At 42.4% G+C, this 17008-nt stretch overlaps 1 protein-coding gene across 5 annotated transcripts in view; it reads left to right on the top strand.

Annotated features, from left to right (window-relative positions):
* CNST (consortin, connexin sorting protein) overlaps positions 1–17008 on the top strand; it is a 94134-nt gene that overhangs the window by 21234 nt on the left and 55892 nt on the right. For 3 of the 5 annotated variants that reach the window (XM_053606957.1, XM_053606958.1, XM_053606960.1), the window contains one exon: positions 7129–7558. In XM_053606957.1, the coding sequence (XP_053462932.1) occupies positions 7180–7558 (379 nt within the window). In that variant the 5' untranslated portion in view covers positions 7129–7179. Of the gene's footprint in view, positions 1–7128; positions 7559–11774; positions 11824–17008 lie in introns of those variants that run through there. The other 2 variants (XM_053606959.1, XM_053606961.1) reach the window with 2 other exon arrangements.

Below are 17008 nucleotides of genomic sequence, written 5' to 3'. Positions count from 1 at the left end.
TTTAACAGTCCGTGCATAAAGAAAATTCCATAGGGCGGCGCCTGTGGCTCAGTCCATAGAGCACCGGCCCCATATACCGAGGGTGGCGGGTTCAAACCCGGCCCCGGCCAAACTGCAACCAAAAAAAAAAATAGCCGGGCGTTGTGGCGGGCGCCTGTAGTCCCAGCTACTCGGGAGGCTGAGGCAAGAGAATCGCTTAAGCCCAGGAGTTGGAGGTTGCTGTGAGCTGTGTGAGGCCACGGCACTCTACCGAGGGCCATAAAGTGAGACTCTGTCTCTACAAAAAAAAAAAAAAGAAAATTCCATATTTGATGTTTTCTCCCTTAGAATAATTACCTTCACATTTATTTTTTCTTATTTTTATTTTATATTCTTATAGCTTCATTACATGCTTTGCCCCATTTTTATCCTCCTTACTTACCTTATAGTATTTAGGTCTGATTTGTACAAATTACAGAAAAATGACACCTGCAGACTCCTTAAAAGCATTTCAATACAGTGAGTAATATTTTAATAATTCTGTATTCCTGTAACTTTTTTTTTTTTTAGGAACACCAAATGTTTACTCTCATCAGACATGCATTAAGATGTATGAAAATGAAGTCAAGTCCCATCTAGGATTGAGATTATGCTTTTGACAAAATGTAGGGGTTTTTTTAGCCTATTACTTTATTGAAAGTTTCTTTCTCAAAGTTTCATGGGTTTTCTTGTTTTGTATAAGCCTCACTTTAATATGTTTGCTTGAAATCCTTCAACTGGAGAGTCAACATGTCAAATGACCTTTACACATTGTACATATTTGGAGGGCTGTTTTGCCACAAGAGTCTGGAAACCTGGGCAGTGCTATGGTGCTTTTAAAAGACAAAATAGGGCGGCGCCTGTGGCTCAGTCGGTAGGGCGCCGGCCCCATATACCGAGGGTGGCGGGTTCAAGCCCAGCCCCGGCCAAACTGCAACCAAAAAATAGCCGGGCGTTGTGGCGGGCGCCTGTAGTCCCAGCTGCTCGGGAGGCTGAAGCAAGAGAATCGCTTAAGCCCAGGAGTTGGAGGTTGCTGTGAGCTGTGTGAGGCCACGGCACTCTACCGAGGGCCATAAAGTGAGACTCTGTCTCTACAAAAAAAAAAAAAAAAAAAAAAAAGACAAAATATGCCACAGTCTGTGCTGTAGTGACGATTGCATGTACCTCTGTTTCTTCCCTGAGAATTCACGTAGAAGTAGGGACTCTTACAGAATAGCCAGGCTTTTTAAATATCACGAATAAATAAATGAATAAATAAGCACAGGACCTGATAAGCACAGGTCCCGTGCACTGTTTATTTGCACTCTTAGCACCCAGCAAAGTGCTGTGTATTAACTGGGCCCCTTTCTCCTAGGGATTTTTCTCTTGCCCAAGTGCTTTTATGTAGTGAGATACAGGTGTGTATTTCTAGTGCTATTTGTGTACCAGAAAATCAACCTCCTGAAATGCTGTTGGTGTAGCATTCAGAAAAGGAAAAGGAGACAAAAATAACATTTTATCTGTAACTGTTTCCAAAAGCAGTAGGACTATACTGATGAGAAATCTCATTGAGAAGGGGCGCCGGCCCCATCTGTCAAGGGGGCTGGGTTCAAACCCAGCCCCGGCCAAACTGCAACAAAGAATACCTGGGCGTTGTGGCAGGTGCCTGTAGTCCCAGCTACTTGGGAGGCTGAGGCAAGAGAATCAACCTCCAGGAGTTGGAGGTTGCTGTGAGCTGTGATACCATGTTACTCTATTGAGGGCAACAAAGTAAGACTCTGTCTCAAAAAAAAAAGGGGGGGGGCACCTGTGGCTCAAAAGAGTAAGGCACCAGCCCCATATGCCGGAGGTGGTGGGTTCAAACCCAGCCCCAGGGGAAAAAAAAAAAAAAAAAGAAAGAAATCTCATTAGGAAGTTTATCCTATTGCGTAACTTAAGATATTCTTATTGGAATAAGTTAGAGATGAAGACAGAAATCAAAGACTGTACAGTAGTCTCGTTACCACTCTGGGTAAGAGGGAGGATTGGAGACGGGAATCCTCTTTTCAGGGAGAAATGGTAGGAAATTGTTCCCTTATTCTTTCATGTGTCTCCTAAGCACAATGTCTAGGGATAGACAGTGTGAAGAATAAAACTTACCTGTGGCTAGGTTCTTTATGAGTATTCACATGGCTTGACCCTAGCGTGATACATGGCGGACGTGCACAGAGTGGAGCACGTCTGAGGAGGACTCTGAGTGACGCACGGTGCTGCAGGAGAGAACACTGGGCCTGGGGCTCTGGGCGTAGAGAAGTCAGGGAAGGCAGACTGGGCTAAGTGACTTTTCAGTAGAAATTGATTAGTAGGTGTGTTACAAAAAGAAATTACAACACAGTCACATCTTGGGAAGAACATTGGAGGCAATGTTAGAAAGCAGTTTATAAAATTATTTTTTTTTGAGAGTTAAAATAATATCACAGAAGAGTCAGAGGCAAAATGTCTTGAGGCCCAAAGAAAGGAATACCTATTGTATTGGTAATAGCTATTTCACTTAAATAGTGCATTCCCCCATCTTCATTCCCCACAACCTTTGACACCAAAAAACATTCCCAACAGGAGAAGACAAGCTGTATAAGAAATGGTATCCCAGGCAGCGCCTGTGACTCAAAGGAGTAGGGCGCCATATGCTGGAGGTGGCGGGTTCAAACCCAATCCCAGCCAAAAACTGCAAAAAGAAATAAAAAGAAATGGTATACCGTGTGGATCCAGTACTTCTCAGGGGAAGAGAGAAGCACTTCCAGAAACTGGAACTTCTTGGTTATTAGAGATGTGTCTTGTGCTGTGGGGCACATGTTTAACTGGAAGATACCATAGCTGGAGTGAAATACTCAGTTACTCTCTCCCGGTGTCCATAGAGCATAATGATTAAGAGTATAGCCCCAGGATCATAACTGGTCCAAATTCCATTTCTTTTCTTTTTTCTTTTCTTTTTTTTTGAGACAGAGTCTCATTTCCTTGGTAGAGTGCTGTAGCATCATAGCTCACAGCAACCTCAAACTCCTGGGCTTAAGTGATTCTCTTGCTTCAGCCTCCTGAGTAGCTAGGACTATAGGCGCCCGCCACAACACCTGGCTATTTTTAGAGATGAGGTCTTGCTCTGGCTCAGGCTGGTCTTGAACCTGGGAGCTCTGGCAATCCCCCCACCTCGACCTCTTGAAATGCTGGGATTACAAGCCAAATTCCATTTCTAAACCGAATGACTTGCCTGGGCGTGGTGGCTCATGCTTGTGTTCTTAGTACTCTGAGAGGCTGAAGCAGGACAATCAATTGATGTTAGGAGTTCCAGACCAGCCTGAACAAGAGTGAGGTCCTGTCTCCTAAAAAATGTGTAGAAAAATTAGCTGGGCATTGTGGTGGGTGCCTGTAGTCCCAGCTATTGGGAAGGCTTTGGCAGAAGGATCACTTGAACCCAGGAAATTAAGATTGCTGTGAGCCAGGCTGACACCACAGCACTCTAGCCTTGGCAACAAAGCAAGATTTTAAGTAAATAAACAACCTAACTAACTGAATGACTTAACAAGAGTTGAATTTTGATTTCTTCATCAATATAATAAAACTAAAATTACCTGTCTCCTTGGGTAAGAATTGAGTAAGAATTTTGTTCTGAGTACTTTAAGTTGTGGCCTGGCACATGACTCTCAATAAAACTGCAGATGTGATATGTAATTTTATACTCACTAGGGAGTCATAATCACTACTTTCTAAATATCTTAGTTTTCTGAAACAGGGTGCTCAGAATGGACACTTAGCATTATTGATACTTCAGTGTTAACCATTCAACATGGTTGGCATTGGTCTGTCATTAAGAACTTGGTCATTTCTGGGATGTCTGGCAAAGGTGTTTCTTTCTTTTCTTTTTTTTTCTTGAGAACCACTGCTTAATGGAAAAACTGTTCCGAAACCTATAGTAAGGTTAAGCAGACTCACTTGAGTAAACCTGTCAGTGCTTAAGGTCAACCTGTGAGATTTCTTGGGAAGTAATAACTTTTCTTGAATAGTGACTAGGAGCCGGGCTCCCCACTAAGTACTTTACATCCAGTATTGGCTAAGCTTCAAAAACGATTCTTTGAGGAAGATGTTACAATTCTGCAGTTTTACAAATGAGGCATTTGAGGCTTGTAGGCGCTAAGTAACTCGTCTGAAGGTGCACGCGCAGCTTACAAAGTGGCAGAGTCAGAATGTGAACTCAGGTCTGCCTGTGTTCTTAGCGTTTATGCTGGACTATGCAGGATCCCAAATCAGAATAAGTATTTTGCCTTTTTGAGTTTCAGATTTTTCTTCTTCAACACAGTGTGAATACCCGCTATACAGGCTTATTTTGAGGACTAGAAATAAAGTATGTACAGTTCATGGCACAGTTTCTAACGGCAAGATAGGAACGAAACAGGAGGGAGTGTTACCTTTCTATTCCCACCTTACCCCTTAGCATGTGGCCACTGTGTCTGTTGCAGGTAAAAGTAAAAACTTCTGCTTTCAACTGCAAATATGTATTAGAATACCTCATTTATTTATTTATTTATTTGAGACAGAGTTTCACTTTGTCACCCTCGGTAGAGCGCTATGGCATCACAGCTCACAGCAACTTCAAACTCTCAGGCTTGGGTGGCGCCCATAACTCAGTGGGTAGGGCACTGGCCACATACACTGGGGCTGGCAGGTTTGAACCCAGCCCGGGCCTGCTAAAACAACAATGACAACTGCAACAACAACAAAAAAATAGCCAGGCTTTGTGGTGGGCACCTGTAGTCCCAGCTATTTGGGAGGCTGAGGCAAGAAAATGGCTTAAGCCCAAGAGTTTGAGGTTGCTGTGAGTTGTGACGTCCGGCCCTCTACCCAGAGCAACAGCTTGAGACTCTATCTCCACACAAAAAAAAAAAAGTCTTGGGCTTAAGTGATTCACTTGCCTCAGCCTCCCAAGTAGCTGGGACTACAGGTGCCCTCCACAGTGCCTGACTATTTTTAGAGATAAAGTCTCACTTTGGGTCAGGCTGGTCTTGAAACTGTGAGCTCAGGCAGTCTACCCACCTCTGCCTCCCAGAGTGCTAGGATTATAGGTGTGAGCCACCGCACCTGGCCTAGAATACCTCTTGATCACATAAATTAGAAAACAACTGAGGATATTACCAGTTTCATAGGATCACTAGAGACACGTAGTATATGCTTTAGGGAAAAAAGATGCCAGCTGGATTTAGGTATTTTTATTTTTGCTAAGCAATACTTCTATAGGCGCCCCCTTCTATTTTCTCTAATGAGAAAACATATTCCATTTGTTGGAATCATATGAAATATTCTAGTTGCGCCTGTAGTCCCAGCTACTCGAGAGGCTGAGGCAAAAGAATCACTTAAGCCCAGGAGTTGGAGATTGCTGTGAGCTCTGATGCCACAGCACTCTACCAAGGGCGATAAAGTGAGACTCTATCTCCAAAAAAAAAAGAAAGAAAGAAATATTCCAGTTGCAACATATGTTGAAAATATATAAGAGTTTATTTAGGGTTAATATTTTATTTTGTACTTTGTTTTCATGTTTTTAAATAATTACATTTTACATGTTTCTACAGATTAAAGATTTCTAGTTACAGCTTAAAGGATTTTTCCCCAAAATTACTAGAATATTTGATTCAGACCCATCATTTTCCTTCAAAGGTAATATACTTTTAGATGGTAAGAGGATATAAAGGATGGATGACTGATAAAGGACTTGCAATCTGTTTTGTAAATCTTTTTTTTGCAGTTTTTGGCTGGGGCTGCCACCTCTGGTATATGGGGCGGCACCCTACTCCTTAAGCCACAGGCACTGCCCTTGTTTTGTAAATCTTTTTAAAATGTTAACAGTATGCTCAGAGTGGATTTAGATTTTTCTAACTCTATGTTAAATAGCCTAGAGTTAATCATAGCCCTCCCCCTTTTTTCTTTAAGTATGTAAGAGGATTTTTCTGACAGTTCTAAGATACGTTCCAGGGCTTATTTTGAGGAAGTAAAAGATATAATGATAGTGCAAATAGTCAAGGCACAGTTGCTCACCCCTGTGATCCCAACACTTCCAGAGGCTGAGGTGGGAGGACTTAGCCTAGGAGATTGAGGAAAACAATGAACTATGATCATACAACTGCACTCCAGCCTGGACTACAGAGCGACACCCTCTCTTGTAAAAATAGAAATAATGATGATAGTGTAAATATATGCTACCTTGATTTCCCCCTGCGTGCCTTTTCAATGTATTTATTAATAATCTTTACATTTTTCATTTCTAAACATTGCTGCTGCTTGGCCAGGGATGAACTTTCACTTGTCTAGTGAGTGTCCAGGGCTAACCTCTAGCACTAAGTGATTTTAAGAAATAACCTTTTAACCGGTAATTTTCTTTTTTTTTTTTTTTTTTGTAGAGACAGAGTCTCACTTTATGGCCCTCAGTAGAGTGCCGTGGCCTCACACAGCTCACAGCAACCTCCAACTCCTGGGCTTACGCGATTCTCTTGCCTCAGCCTCCCGAGCAGCTGGGACTACAGGCGCCCACCACAACGCCCGGCTATTTTTTGGTTGCAGTTTGGCCGGGGCCGGGGCCGGGTTTGAACCTGCCACCCTTGGTATATGGGGCCGGCGCCCCACCAACTGAGCCACAGGCGCCACCCTTAACCAGTAATTTTCTTATGGCAGTTGTCCCAACCTGATGCGCATTAGAATAATCACATAGAAAACTTAAATCTATATGTATATGTACAGTCACACATATACAACACCCATATACAATCATATATATACACACCAATAAATATAAATAAATAGATATTAATATTAGTGCTTAGCTCCATCCGTAGAGGTAGACTCTAGTGCGTTCAAAACAGAATTTAAACAGCCTCCCTAGGTAATTCTAACTAGTAGCAGCCAGGTTTGAGAACTATTATATTAAAATGAGAACTAGCAGAGTTTGGGATTGATTTTCAGGTGGTAAAAGGGGAGTAGGAATGAACTTCAGTCATTTTCTTGTCTTCCTCAGCTACAGTGAAACAACCCAAAATAAGAGAAAAATCAAAGGTCACTGAGAATCCACAGAGATTAGAAAATGAAGTAGCTTTTTTCTTTCTGTAATTGCAGCCATGGAAGGACTTTAATGAAACTTTCAACGGTTTGACAAAGGATGCTCTAATGGATGACAGTGATACTCCTGCACAGAATCTGCGCATTGAACCACACGATGGGTGTCACCCTGCCGACACTGTGGAAAGGAGTGTGACACACCTGCCTTCTGCCTCAGACGAAAATGAAAATCAGCTTGATGGGGATGGGAATGAACATCTGACCGGCAGTGACAACGCAATGGGAAGACCCGAAGTGTTTGAGCAGGACAGTCTGAACAACAATGAAAGCTGCACGTTGAGCTGTGAGGCAGCAGCAGGTGAGAACTGGGAAAACCCTGCTTGTGAAGACCCCAAAGATGGGCAGACTTTCTTGGGAATGGACAAAAAAATACCTGGAAAAAGACGTGCAAAGAGCCAAAAAGGCACTGCCAAGAAGATACCACCAGGTATTTAAAAAAATTACTTACCCTGTTCTTTCATTATTTAAAAATGAACCTCCGGGTGGCACCTGTGGCTCAAAGGAGGGCGCCGGCCCCATATGCCAGAGGTGGCGGGTTCAAACCCAGCCCCAGCCAAAAACCACAAAAAATAAAAATGAACCTCCTTTCCATCACATACTGTGTGTCCTGTCCTGCCCGTTGCTTTTCTTCTCTTAGAGCAGTGGTTCTCAACCTTCGTAATGCGTGGCTCTTTAATACGGTTCCTGTAGGTCACGACCCACAGGTTGAGAACCGCTGTCTTAGAGCATTCTGGAGCTAGTTCTACAGTAGAACACGCAGATCCAGCTGTGTGGTATTCTGGGCCTGTGGGATCTCTCCCCAGCGTTCCACCCTATGGGTGTGAACATAATTTAATGACTTCCTTATGGCTGTTCCCAGTCTTATATATAACAAATGGTGTTGACATTGACATTTGTTGTACATATTTTCACACTAGGTACTTTAAATATATGTAGTCTCCTTCTTTTATAAATTAGATCATTTTCTACCAATATCAGCCTTTAAAATTTCCTTCTGTGACCTGTGAGTGTATATGCTAATATGACTTCTTTAGAGGATCATTCCATCTCTTTCAGTGGGGGATAATATACCAAGATATTTACTTTTATATATATGTGTGTGTGTGTATCTTATGTCAGCATTGAATAACACATCTGGTTTTTTTTTCAGGCAACAGTATTGATTTTATTTATTTATTTTTTTAAAGACATCTGGTTTTAATTATCTATATCACTTTGGTTACAAAGTAATTCAGAGTATTTCTTATTTGGTATATAGTTTGGCAGTTAAAGTTTAGAACTGTGGACTTATTTGACTGAATCATAGGGTACCCTTGGGAAAATGCAGCCTCTGGTTATTTTTGATCAGAAACATGTGGGACTGGAGTTCTGGTATGTCCTACACTGGATTCCTCAGTGGAGCACGGCTTTACACAGGCCAGCAGCTTTTGCCTAAGCTGTAGTGAACAAAGTGGAACGTCTCCTCTCATCTTCCCTTCCCTTCTGCTTCTTTGGCTAATTAGAAATATAGTCACTCTCTAAGGGTGGAGCCTGTGGCTCAGTGAATAGGGCGGCCAGCCCATATACCGAGGGTGGTGGGTTCAAACCTGGCCCCAGCCAAACCACAACAAAAAAATAGCCGGGTGTTTTGGCAAGTGCCTGTAGTCCCAGCTACTCAGGAGGCTGAGGCAAGAGAATCGCCTAAGCCCAGGAGTTGGAGGTTGCTGTGAGCTGTGTGATGCCACGGCACTCTACCGAGGGCGGCAAAGTAAAACTCTGTCTCTAAAGAAAAAAAAGAAAGAAAGAAAAGAAATATAGTCACTCTGTATATCTTTTTTTTATTTGGAATAAAATACAAATTTTCCAGTTTCTATAAACTAGTCCATATTTATTCAGTAAGATAATTTGATAACTTTTAAAGGTAATTCATTATTTAGCTTTCCAGTTAATGTCATTCATAATTTGACTTATCATTTTCCCTTTGTCTTTTGCTTAGTAAACAAATAAAAATAATTTTTGACAAGGGATGTGAAAGCATTTTCTTACAAGATCTAAGGTTAAATAGATGCTATGTATGCATCATATAAATTGATTTGTATGTGTATTAGAGCTATTATTCAAGGGCAGATTGACCATGCCTTTCTGATCTGATTTTTCATGTTTTTAAGAAGTGATACCTAGTCGCATATCTGTAAGCATGCATCATAGGTTAAAGATGAGAGGTTCTTTTGCTTCTCCCTTCCATGGCTTTATTATTCCTGTTTCTGTAGGTGTGATTATGTAACTTGAAGTTACTTGGTATTTATTATCTGATATGTTAGATTAACTATACCCAAATGCATTTGAAATACCTGATTTCTAAAATTAAGGATAGTCTTTATACAGCTTATTTGAAACATTATTTTATATATCATTTTTTTTTTTCTTGAGATAGAGTCTCACTTTGACACCCTTGATAAAGTGCTATGGCATCACAGCTCACAGCAACCTCAAAATCTGGGATTCAAGCTGTCCTCTTCCCTCAGCCTCTCGAGTAGCTGGGACTACAGGTGCCCGACACAGTGCCCAGCTATTTTTAGAGACGGGGTCTTACTCTTGCTCAGGCCGGTCTCAAATTCCTGAGCTCAAGCATTCCATGCACCTCAGCCTACCAGAGTTAGGACTACAGGCATGGGCCGGGCGCAGTGACTCACACCTGTAATCCTAGCTCTCTGGGAGGCAGAGGCGGGTGCACTGCTTGAGCTCACGAGTTGGAGACCAGCCTGAGCAAAAAGTGAGACCTCGTGTCTACTAAAAATAGAAAAAACTGAGGCAAGAAGATCACTTGAGCCCAAAAGTTGGAGGTTGCTGTGAGCTATAAGGATGCCCCAGCACTCTACCAAGTGTGACAGCTTGAGACTGTCTTGAAAAAAAAAGGATTACAGGCGTGAGCCACTGCGCATGGCCCTGCCCCTGTTTTATGTATCTTATATAAAGTGAGTTTAAAGAGAGTAAGAAAACAGAATCAGGAATTGTAAAACCTTTGTCCAAATCTTCTGGTTCTAGGTCACATAGTAAAACTGAACCAGTCTTTTCCCCTCCTCCCCCCACCCCCCAGTTTTTGGCCGGGCTGGGTTTGAACCCTCCACCTTTGGCATATGGGGCCAGCGCCCTACTCCTTTGAGCCACAGGCATCGCCCTAAACCAGTCTTTTACTTTAGTGTCTTCATCTGTATGATGATGTCCTTTATCTACGTAAATCTATACAATTCCTTTCTAAATTTCTAAATTTCATAGGTTTCTGAATGGAGATGGTGTAGTCCATATTCCATTAAAATTTGGTGATTCGCAGCCACACGAGAGAAAAACACAAATTCAAGAAGGAGGGGGGTTTGGTAAGCCCTTTCCTAAGGGGCACAAGATAGGGGGTATATGGCACACCTCCTGGGTGAAGAGCTGAACTACAACTTGGACTTCACCTAACAAATGCAAACGTTGTAACCTAATCGGAATCAGAAAAAAAACCCAACTTTGGTGATTCACCTCTAGTGCGTCTACAGAGGTTTTTGTATTTTAGGGGTACATTTTTGTCCTTTAAATTTTGTTGTTAAAGGAAAGGACAAGTTTGAGTAGGCTAAAAATTTTTAAACTGAATGGAAGGATTCTTTTGGGGGTGGAATCATTCCTTTCTTTTTTTTTTTTCTTTTTTTTTTGTGGTTTTTGGCCAGGGCTGGGTTTGAACCTGCCACCTCCGGCATATGGGACCAGCACCCTACTCCTTGAGCCACAGAGCCTCCCTGGAATCATTCCTTTCTATGTGTGGAATGGACATACAACTGGAAGAAGTTTTAGGGTTGCCTAAGGAGCTTTCCACAGAGTTTACTTGCTAGGGCCCTACCCCTGAGAATTTGCTTCAGCCTATCCCGTCTAAGTGGGTATCCTGTCTCAGTCTCCAACTCTGAGTGTCTTCTGTGATCGCTCTAGCTGGTCTGTTTCCTTCCATCTCCACTGCCGTACTTCAGCAGCATCTTTAGCTGGAATACTGCAAAAGCCCCCTAAATATGTTTCCCATCTTGATTCCATTCTGCATATCAGAAATAACAATGCGAAAAAGTTAAAACATATTTGCTCTCCTTTTTTCTGTTAAATTTTCAGGTCCTAAATAAATGAAGTTTCAAAATTTTGCAGATGAGTGGTTAAACAAACTTACTTACTCTTCTGTTCCCTTCCCTAATTTAATTTGTAGTAATTTTGCAAGTGTCCAAAGGCTGGAAAAAATAAATAATAGGGCAGTAGTATCAGGAAACATGTTATTATGTAGGTTTGGTAGAGGCAACGTTTGTATAGACAACTAAAAACTTTAAAATTAGCCCTAGGGAAGTCCAGTTATCATTATGTTTTGAGCTTTTATTTTCCTTAAAATAATTAGGTCCCCAACCTTATGGAACCAGGGACTGATTTCATGGAAGACATGGAGGCAGGGCGGGCAGGGCAGGTACTAGATTCTGGTAACCAGTGGCAACCTAGATCCTTCTAATACACAATTTATAGTAATGTTCATGCTCCTATGAGAATCTAACGTCACCCCTGATCTGACAGGAAGCAGAGCTCAGACAGAGATGTGAGCAATGGGGAGCTGTTGTGAATACAGATGAAACTTCACTGCTCACCTGCCACTCTCCTCCTGCCGTTGGGCTGGGTTCCTAACAGGCCACAGACCGGTCCAGGACCCAGGTTTGGACACTGCAGCCTTAATAGAATTGAATCCCCTTGGCACAGTGAATTAAGCAGGGTTTCATGCTGTGCTCAGCAGGTTTTCACTGTAGTTAAAACTGGCATAACTTTAGGCTTAAATGTTATTCTAAAAACTAGTGGAAAATATTACAAATATTTTAACAGATTTATTAAGATATGATTTACATATACACAATTCACTCATTTAAAGTTTAAAATTCATTGATTTTTAGTATATTCACAAAATAGTACGATTGTCACAGTCAATTTTAGTACATTTTTATCACTACACGAAGAGTCTCCATAGCCATTAGTACTCCTCATTTCCACTGAGTCATCACAACCCTAGACAGCCGTTAATCTTTTTTTTGTTTTTTTGTAGAGATAGAGTCTCACTCTATGGCCCTCGGTAGAGTGCCGTGGCATCACAGCTCACAGCAACCTCCAACTCCTGGGCTTAGGCGATTCTCTTGCCTCAGCCTCCCGAGCAGCTGGGACTACAGGCGTCCACCACAACGCCCGGCTATTTTTGGTTGCAGTTTGGCCGGGGCTGGGTTTGAACCCGCCACCCTCGGCATATGGGGCTGGCGCCTTACCTGCTGAGCCACAGGCGCCGCCCCATTAATCTTTTTTATTTTTCTATAGATCTGCCTACTCGGAACATTTCTCTTTTTTTAAATCATCTATTTTTGTTTATTTTTTATTGAGGTAAAATACACATACATAATGTACCATCTTTTCCATTTTTAAGGGTTTAGGTTAATGTAATAAATATATTTATATATTTTTTCTTTTTTTTTTTAGAAACAGAGTCTCACTTTGTCACCCTCAGTAGAGTGCTGTGGCATCACAGCTCACAGCAACCTTCAACTCCTGGGCTTAGGGGATTCTCTTGCCTCAGCCTCCTGAGTAGCTGGGACTATAGGCACCTGCCACAACACCCGGCTATTTTTTTTGTTGCAGTTTGGCTGGGGCCAGGTTTGAACCTGTCACCCTCGGTGTATGGGACCAGCCCCCTACCCACTGAGCCACAGGCGCCGCCCCTATATTTTTTTCTTTATCCCCGTTCCCCCTCTGGACATTTCATGTCAATGGAATCATAGAATGGCTAGACTTCAGTGAGTGGCTTTTTCATTTTACAAGTTTTCATGGTTCATGTTGTAGCTTCTAAACTTTGCTCCTTTTTATGGCCAAAAATTATAATGTTACATTGCATGGATATACCACATTCCATTTATACAGTCATTAGTTGATGAATGTTTGGGTTGTTTCTACTTCTTGGCTATTATGAATAATGCTCCTGTGGACATCCGTGTACACATTTTGTGTGAAAGTATGTTTTATTTCTCTTGGTCATATTAGTACATTGGTAGGAGTAAAACTGCTAGATCATATGGTAACTTTATGCTTATTCTTTTGTGTGTGTGTGTGTGTGTGTGTGTGTGTGTGTGTGTGTGTGTGTGTGTGTGTGTGTGTGTGTGTGTGTGTGTGTGTGTGTGTGTGTGTGTGTGTGTGTGTGTGTGTGTGTGTGTGTGTGTGTGTGTGTGTGTGTGTGTGTGTGTGTGTGTGTGTGTGTGTGTGTGTGTGTGTGTGTGTGTGTGTGTGTGTGTGTGTGTGTGTGTGTGTGTGTGTGTGTGTGTGTGTGTGTGTGTGTGTGTGTGTGTGTGTGTGTGTGTGTGTGTGTGTGTGTGTGTGTGTGTGTGTGTGTGTGTGTGTTTTGGCCGGGGCTGGGTTTGAAGCCGCCACCTCCGGCATATGGGACCGGCGCCCTACTCCTTGAGCCACAGGCGCCACCCGCTTATTCTTTTTTTTTTTTTTTTTTTATTGTTGGGGATTAATTGAGGGTACAAAGAACCAGGTTACACTGATTGCATTTGTCAGTAAAGTTGCTCTTATAATCGTGTCCCGCCCCCAAGAAGTGTGTCACACCCCATGACTCCCCACCCCTCCCTATGCTTATCTTTTTGAGCACCTACCAAACTGTCTTCCAAAGCTGCTGTACCATTTTATAGTCCTACCAGCAATATGTGAGGGTTACAGTGAGATGTAATTTGCATATTGTAAAATTTCTCTTTTTAAAGTATACAATTTTGTGACTTCAGTATGTTCACACAGTTGTATAACTATCACTTATGAAATGTCCAGAACATTTCATCCCCTCGAAAAGAAACCACGTACCCATTAGCAGTCACTCATTCTTTCCTCCACCAACCCCTGACAACCACTAGGCCATAAATTTTGTATGTTTGTAAGAGACAAGTTCAGATAAGTGTTTTATGGTTTCCATAGCAACATCCGTTATTTACTGTGCACCAGTCACCATGGTATCTAAGCATTTGACAAAATAGTTCAGCAAATGGCAGGAAGCCAGAGATGGGCAGCGTTTGGAAAATGAGAAAGGAAGACCTTTCTAAATTGACCTGCCACTGTTCAGTGCCCTGACTTGTTTCACTGGAGGCCTTCTCAACCTGGCTAGCTGAAGGATGACAGAGAGGGCTACAGCCAAAGGAAAATAAACCTTGGAAATGGATCTGTGGTCTGGCGTCAAGCTTGTGTAGTGAAAAGAGCAAAGACAGCTGGGCACGGTGGCTCACACCTGTGCTCTTAGCTCTCTGGGAGGCTGAGGTGGGTGGATTTCCGCTGTATAATACCTGGATTAGGCCCACCTCATGGTTCAGAGATCACCTTGGAACCAGAGTCTTACTGTGCATGCAGACCTTCCATGAGCCTCTTTGAAAACCCATTGGGGGGCGGCGCCTGTGGCTCAAGGAGTAGGGTGCCTGTCCCATATGCCGGAGGTGGCAGGTTCAAACCCAGCCCCGGCCAAAAAAAAACCACACACAAAAAAAAGAAAACCCATTAGGGAGTGTAGACTTCAGTGTAGATAGAAGCTAATGGCACAATTATTAGCTTTGGGGCTATTCTAGGTCACCTTCCAGACTTTCTTGTACCTATGTGGCTTGGGCCATGAACTAGCGAGTCCTCTACATCCTTTTGCAATTGGCATGCTAAGTTCTGATTGGTAGATCCCCACTTGGAGGCAGCCCCTGGGATAGTATCAAGGTGGGTGGCCCCAAGATGCAGGCCTGGGAGGCTGCCCACGTCTTTTCCCTAGAAGAGCCAGAGTCCTACTTAAGAGTTTGAACAGAAGAATGGTGTGATATGAGTTACATTTTTTAGGAGATTGCTCAGTCTGCAGTTTGGAACAGTACAAGATTAGAGGCATTCCTATAGTTAAGGGGCTTTGGAATAATGTACACAAGGGATGCTGGTGATCTGTAATGAGGGAAGGGCTGTGGAGCTAGAGAAAAGTAAGTGGATTCAAAGTTACTAAGGAGGTGAAATTTATAAGACTGGATCATTGAAAATAATATTAAAAAAAGAGTCCAGGATAATCCTCAATTACCTGATTTAGGAACCAGGATGCCTGATAATGCCATTTACTAAGCATAAGAATACAAGGAGAAAAGGAGGTCTGAGGAGAAGAGGGTAAAAGACAGTGTTGTGGTTTTGGGGTCTGTTAGACAAGTAACCTGGTACTTACGACATGTGAAGTAGGTACTTATGACATGTAGGCGGGTCTAGAGCTCAGGACTGTGATCTTAGTTACAGATAACAGATTTGGGAGATCTAGAAAGAGCCTTTAAAATGGTGTATGCTAGGCTGGCCATGGTGGCTCATACTTGTAATCCCTTTGCTTTGGGAGGCCAAGACAGAAGGATCACTTGAGGCCAGGAGTTTGAGGCTAGCCAGGACAATACAGCAAGACCCTAACTCAACAAAAATTTTAAAAATTGGCTGGGCATGGTGTTGCACACCTGTGGTCCCAGCTACTCAGGAGACTGAGGCAGGAAGATTACTGAGCCCAGGAATTTGAGGCTACAGTGAACTATGATGATGCCACTGCACTCCAGCCTGTATGACAGAGCAAGACCCTGTCTCTGAAAAGAAAAACGAACATAAAACTCTAGCCTAATGTCTTAAGTTTTTGCATGGAGGAAGTTAAGGTTTAATTGAGAGAATACATTATCCATCTTTTTAGGAAAGAGGATAAGAATTAAGATGTGAATCCAGGGTTCATAATGACGTAAAATGTGTTTTCTGAGCATCAGAGTTTTACTTCTACTACTAAACAAAAAGTTTCTTTTCATGGGGTTAAAAATGACAGTAATGATCCACAAATGTCTATTGATTTAGTATTATGGAAATACTTGCCAAGCATTGGGAATACAGTAGTGACAAAACAGGCCTTACCTTTAGCCTCCTGGATCCATTGTGGAGTCTAGGGGGGAGGCAGGTATTAAATAATAGAGTTATTACAAGTGAATGTGCTTAAAGGCAGTTCTAGGAGCTGTGCCTTGGGACAGGAGGATGTGCTGCATGCTTGTTAAACTGACACAAGTTCAGTTTGTGTGGAGTGGAGAAAGAAATTTAGAGGACGGCAGGAGATAAGCTTTGAAGTATTACTTCCTGGGTTTCTGAATGCTAAGAAAAGGAAAGCTCAGTTAAGGTTGATAGAGGTAGCATATCACCTGCTTCTGAGAAGGACCCTAACCTGATGGCTAGACTGGTAGAAATACATCACTTGCCATTCCGAACCACCTCTTTCCAATAGACTGTTCCGTATCCAGAAACAATGAGAAAGGTGTTTGTTGCAATTGAAAGCACAACTATGGAGGAAGGGAATAACAGAATACAATAAAAAAAAAAAAAAAAGAATTGAAGAATTTTGCATAGTCTGCATATTAGCTATCTGTTACAGCATAACAAAATATAGTAGCTCAAGCCAGAAAACAAGTGTTATCTCATGGTTTCTGTGGGTAGAAGATGTCTGTGTGGCTTACCCTAGTGCCTCTAGCTCAAATCTCTCATAGGTTACAGTCAAGGTGTTGGCCAGGCCTCTAGTCATCTCACATTTCCACCAGAGCTGGATAATCTGCTTCCAGGATCACTCATGTGATTCTTACAGGGCTGCTCTTATACCATGACAGCTGGCTTCCTCTAGGCCAGCAGTCTACGTGAGAGCACCCAAGCTAGGAGCCGTACTTTTTTATGGTCTGATTTTGAAAGTGACATTCCATCACTTCTGTAAATTTCATTCATTAGAAGTAGGTCACTAAATCTAGCCCATAATTACTGGGAGGGAAGGGTATAAAGGCATGAGTACTAAGAGGCTGGGCTCACC

The sequence above is a fragment of the Nycticebus coucang genome, chromosome 10, assembly GCF_027406575.1.
Source record: "Nycticebus coucang isolate mNycCou1 chromosome 10, mNycCou1.pri, whole genome shotgun sequence".
Classification (NCBI taxonomy): domain Eukaryota; kingdom Metazoa; phylum Chordata; class Mammalia; order Primates; family Lorisidae; genus Nycticebus; species Nycticebus coucang.
This window is presented reverse-complemented; position numbering and strand designations above follow the sequence as displayed.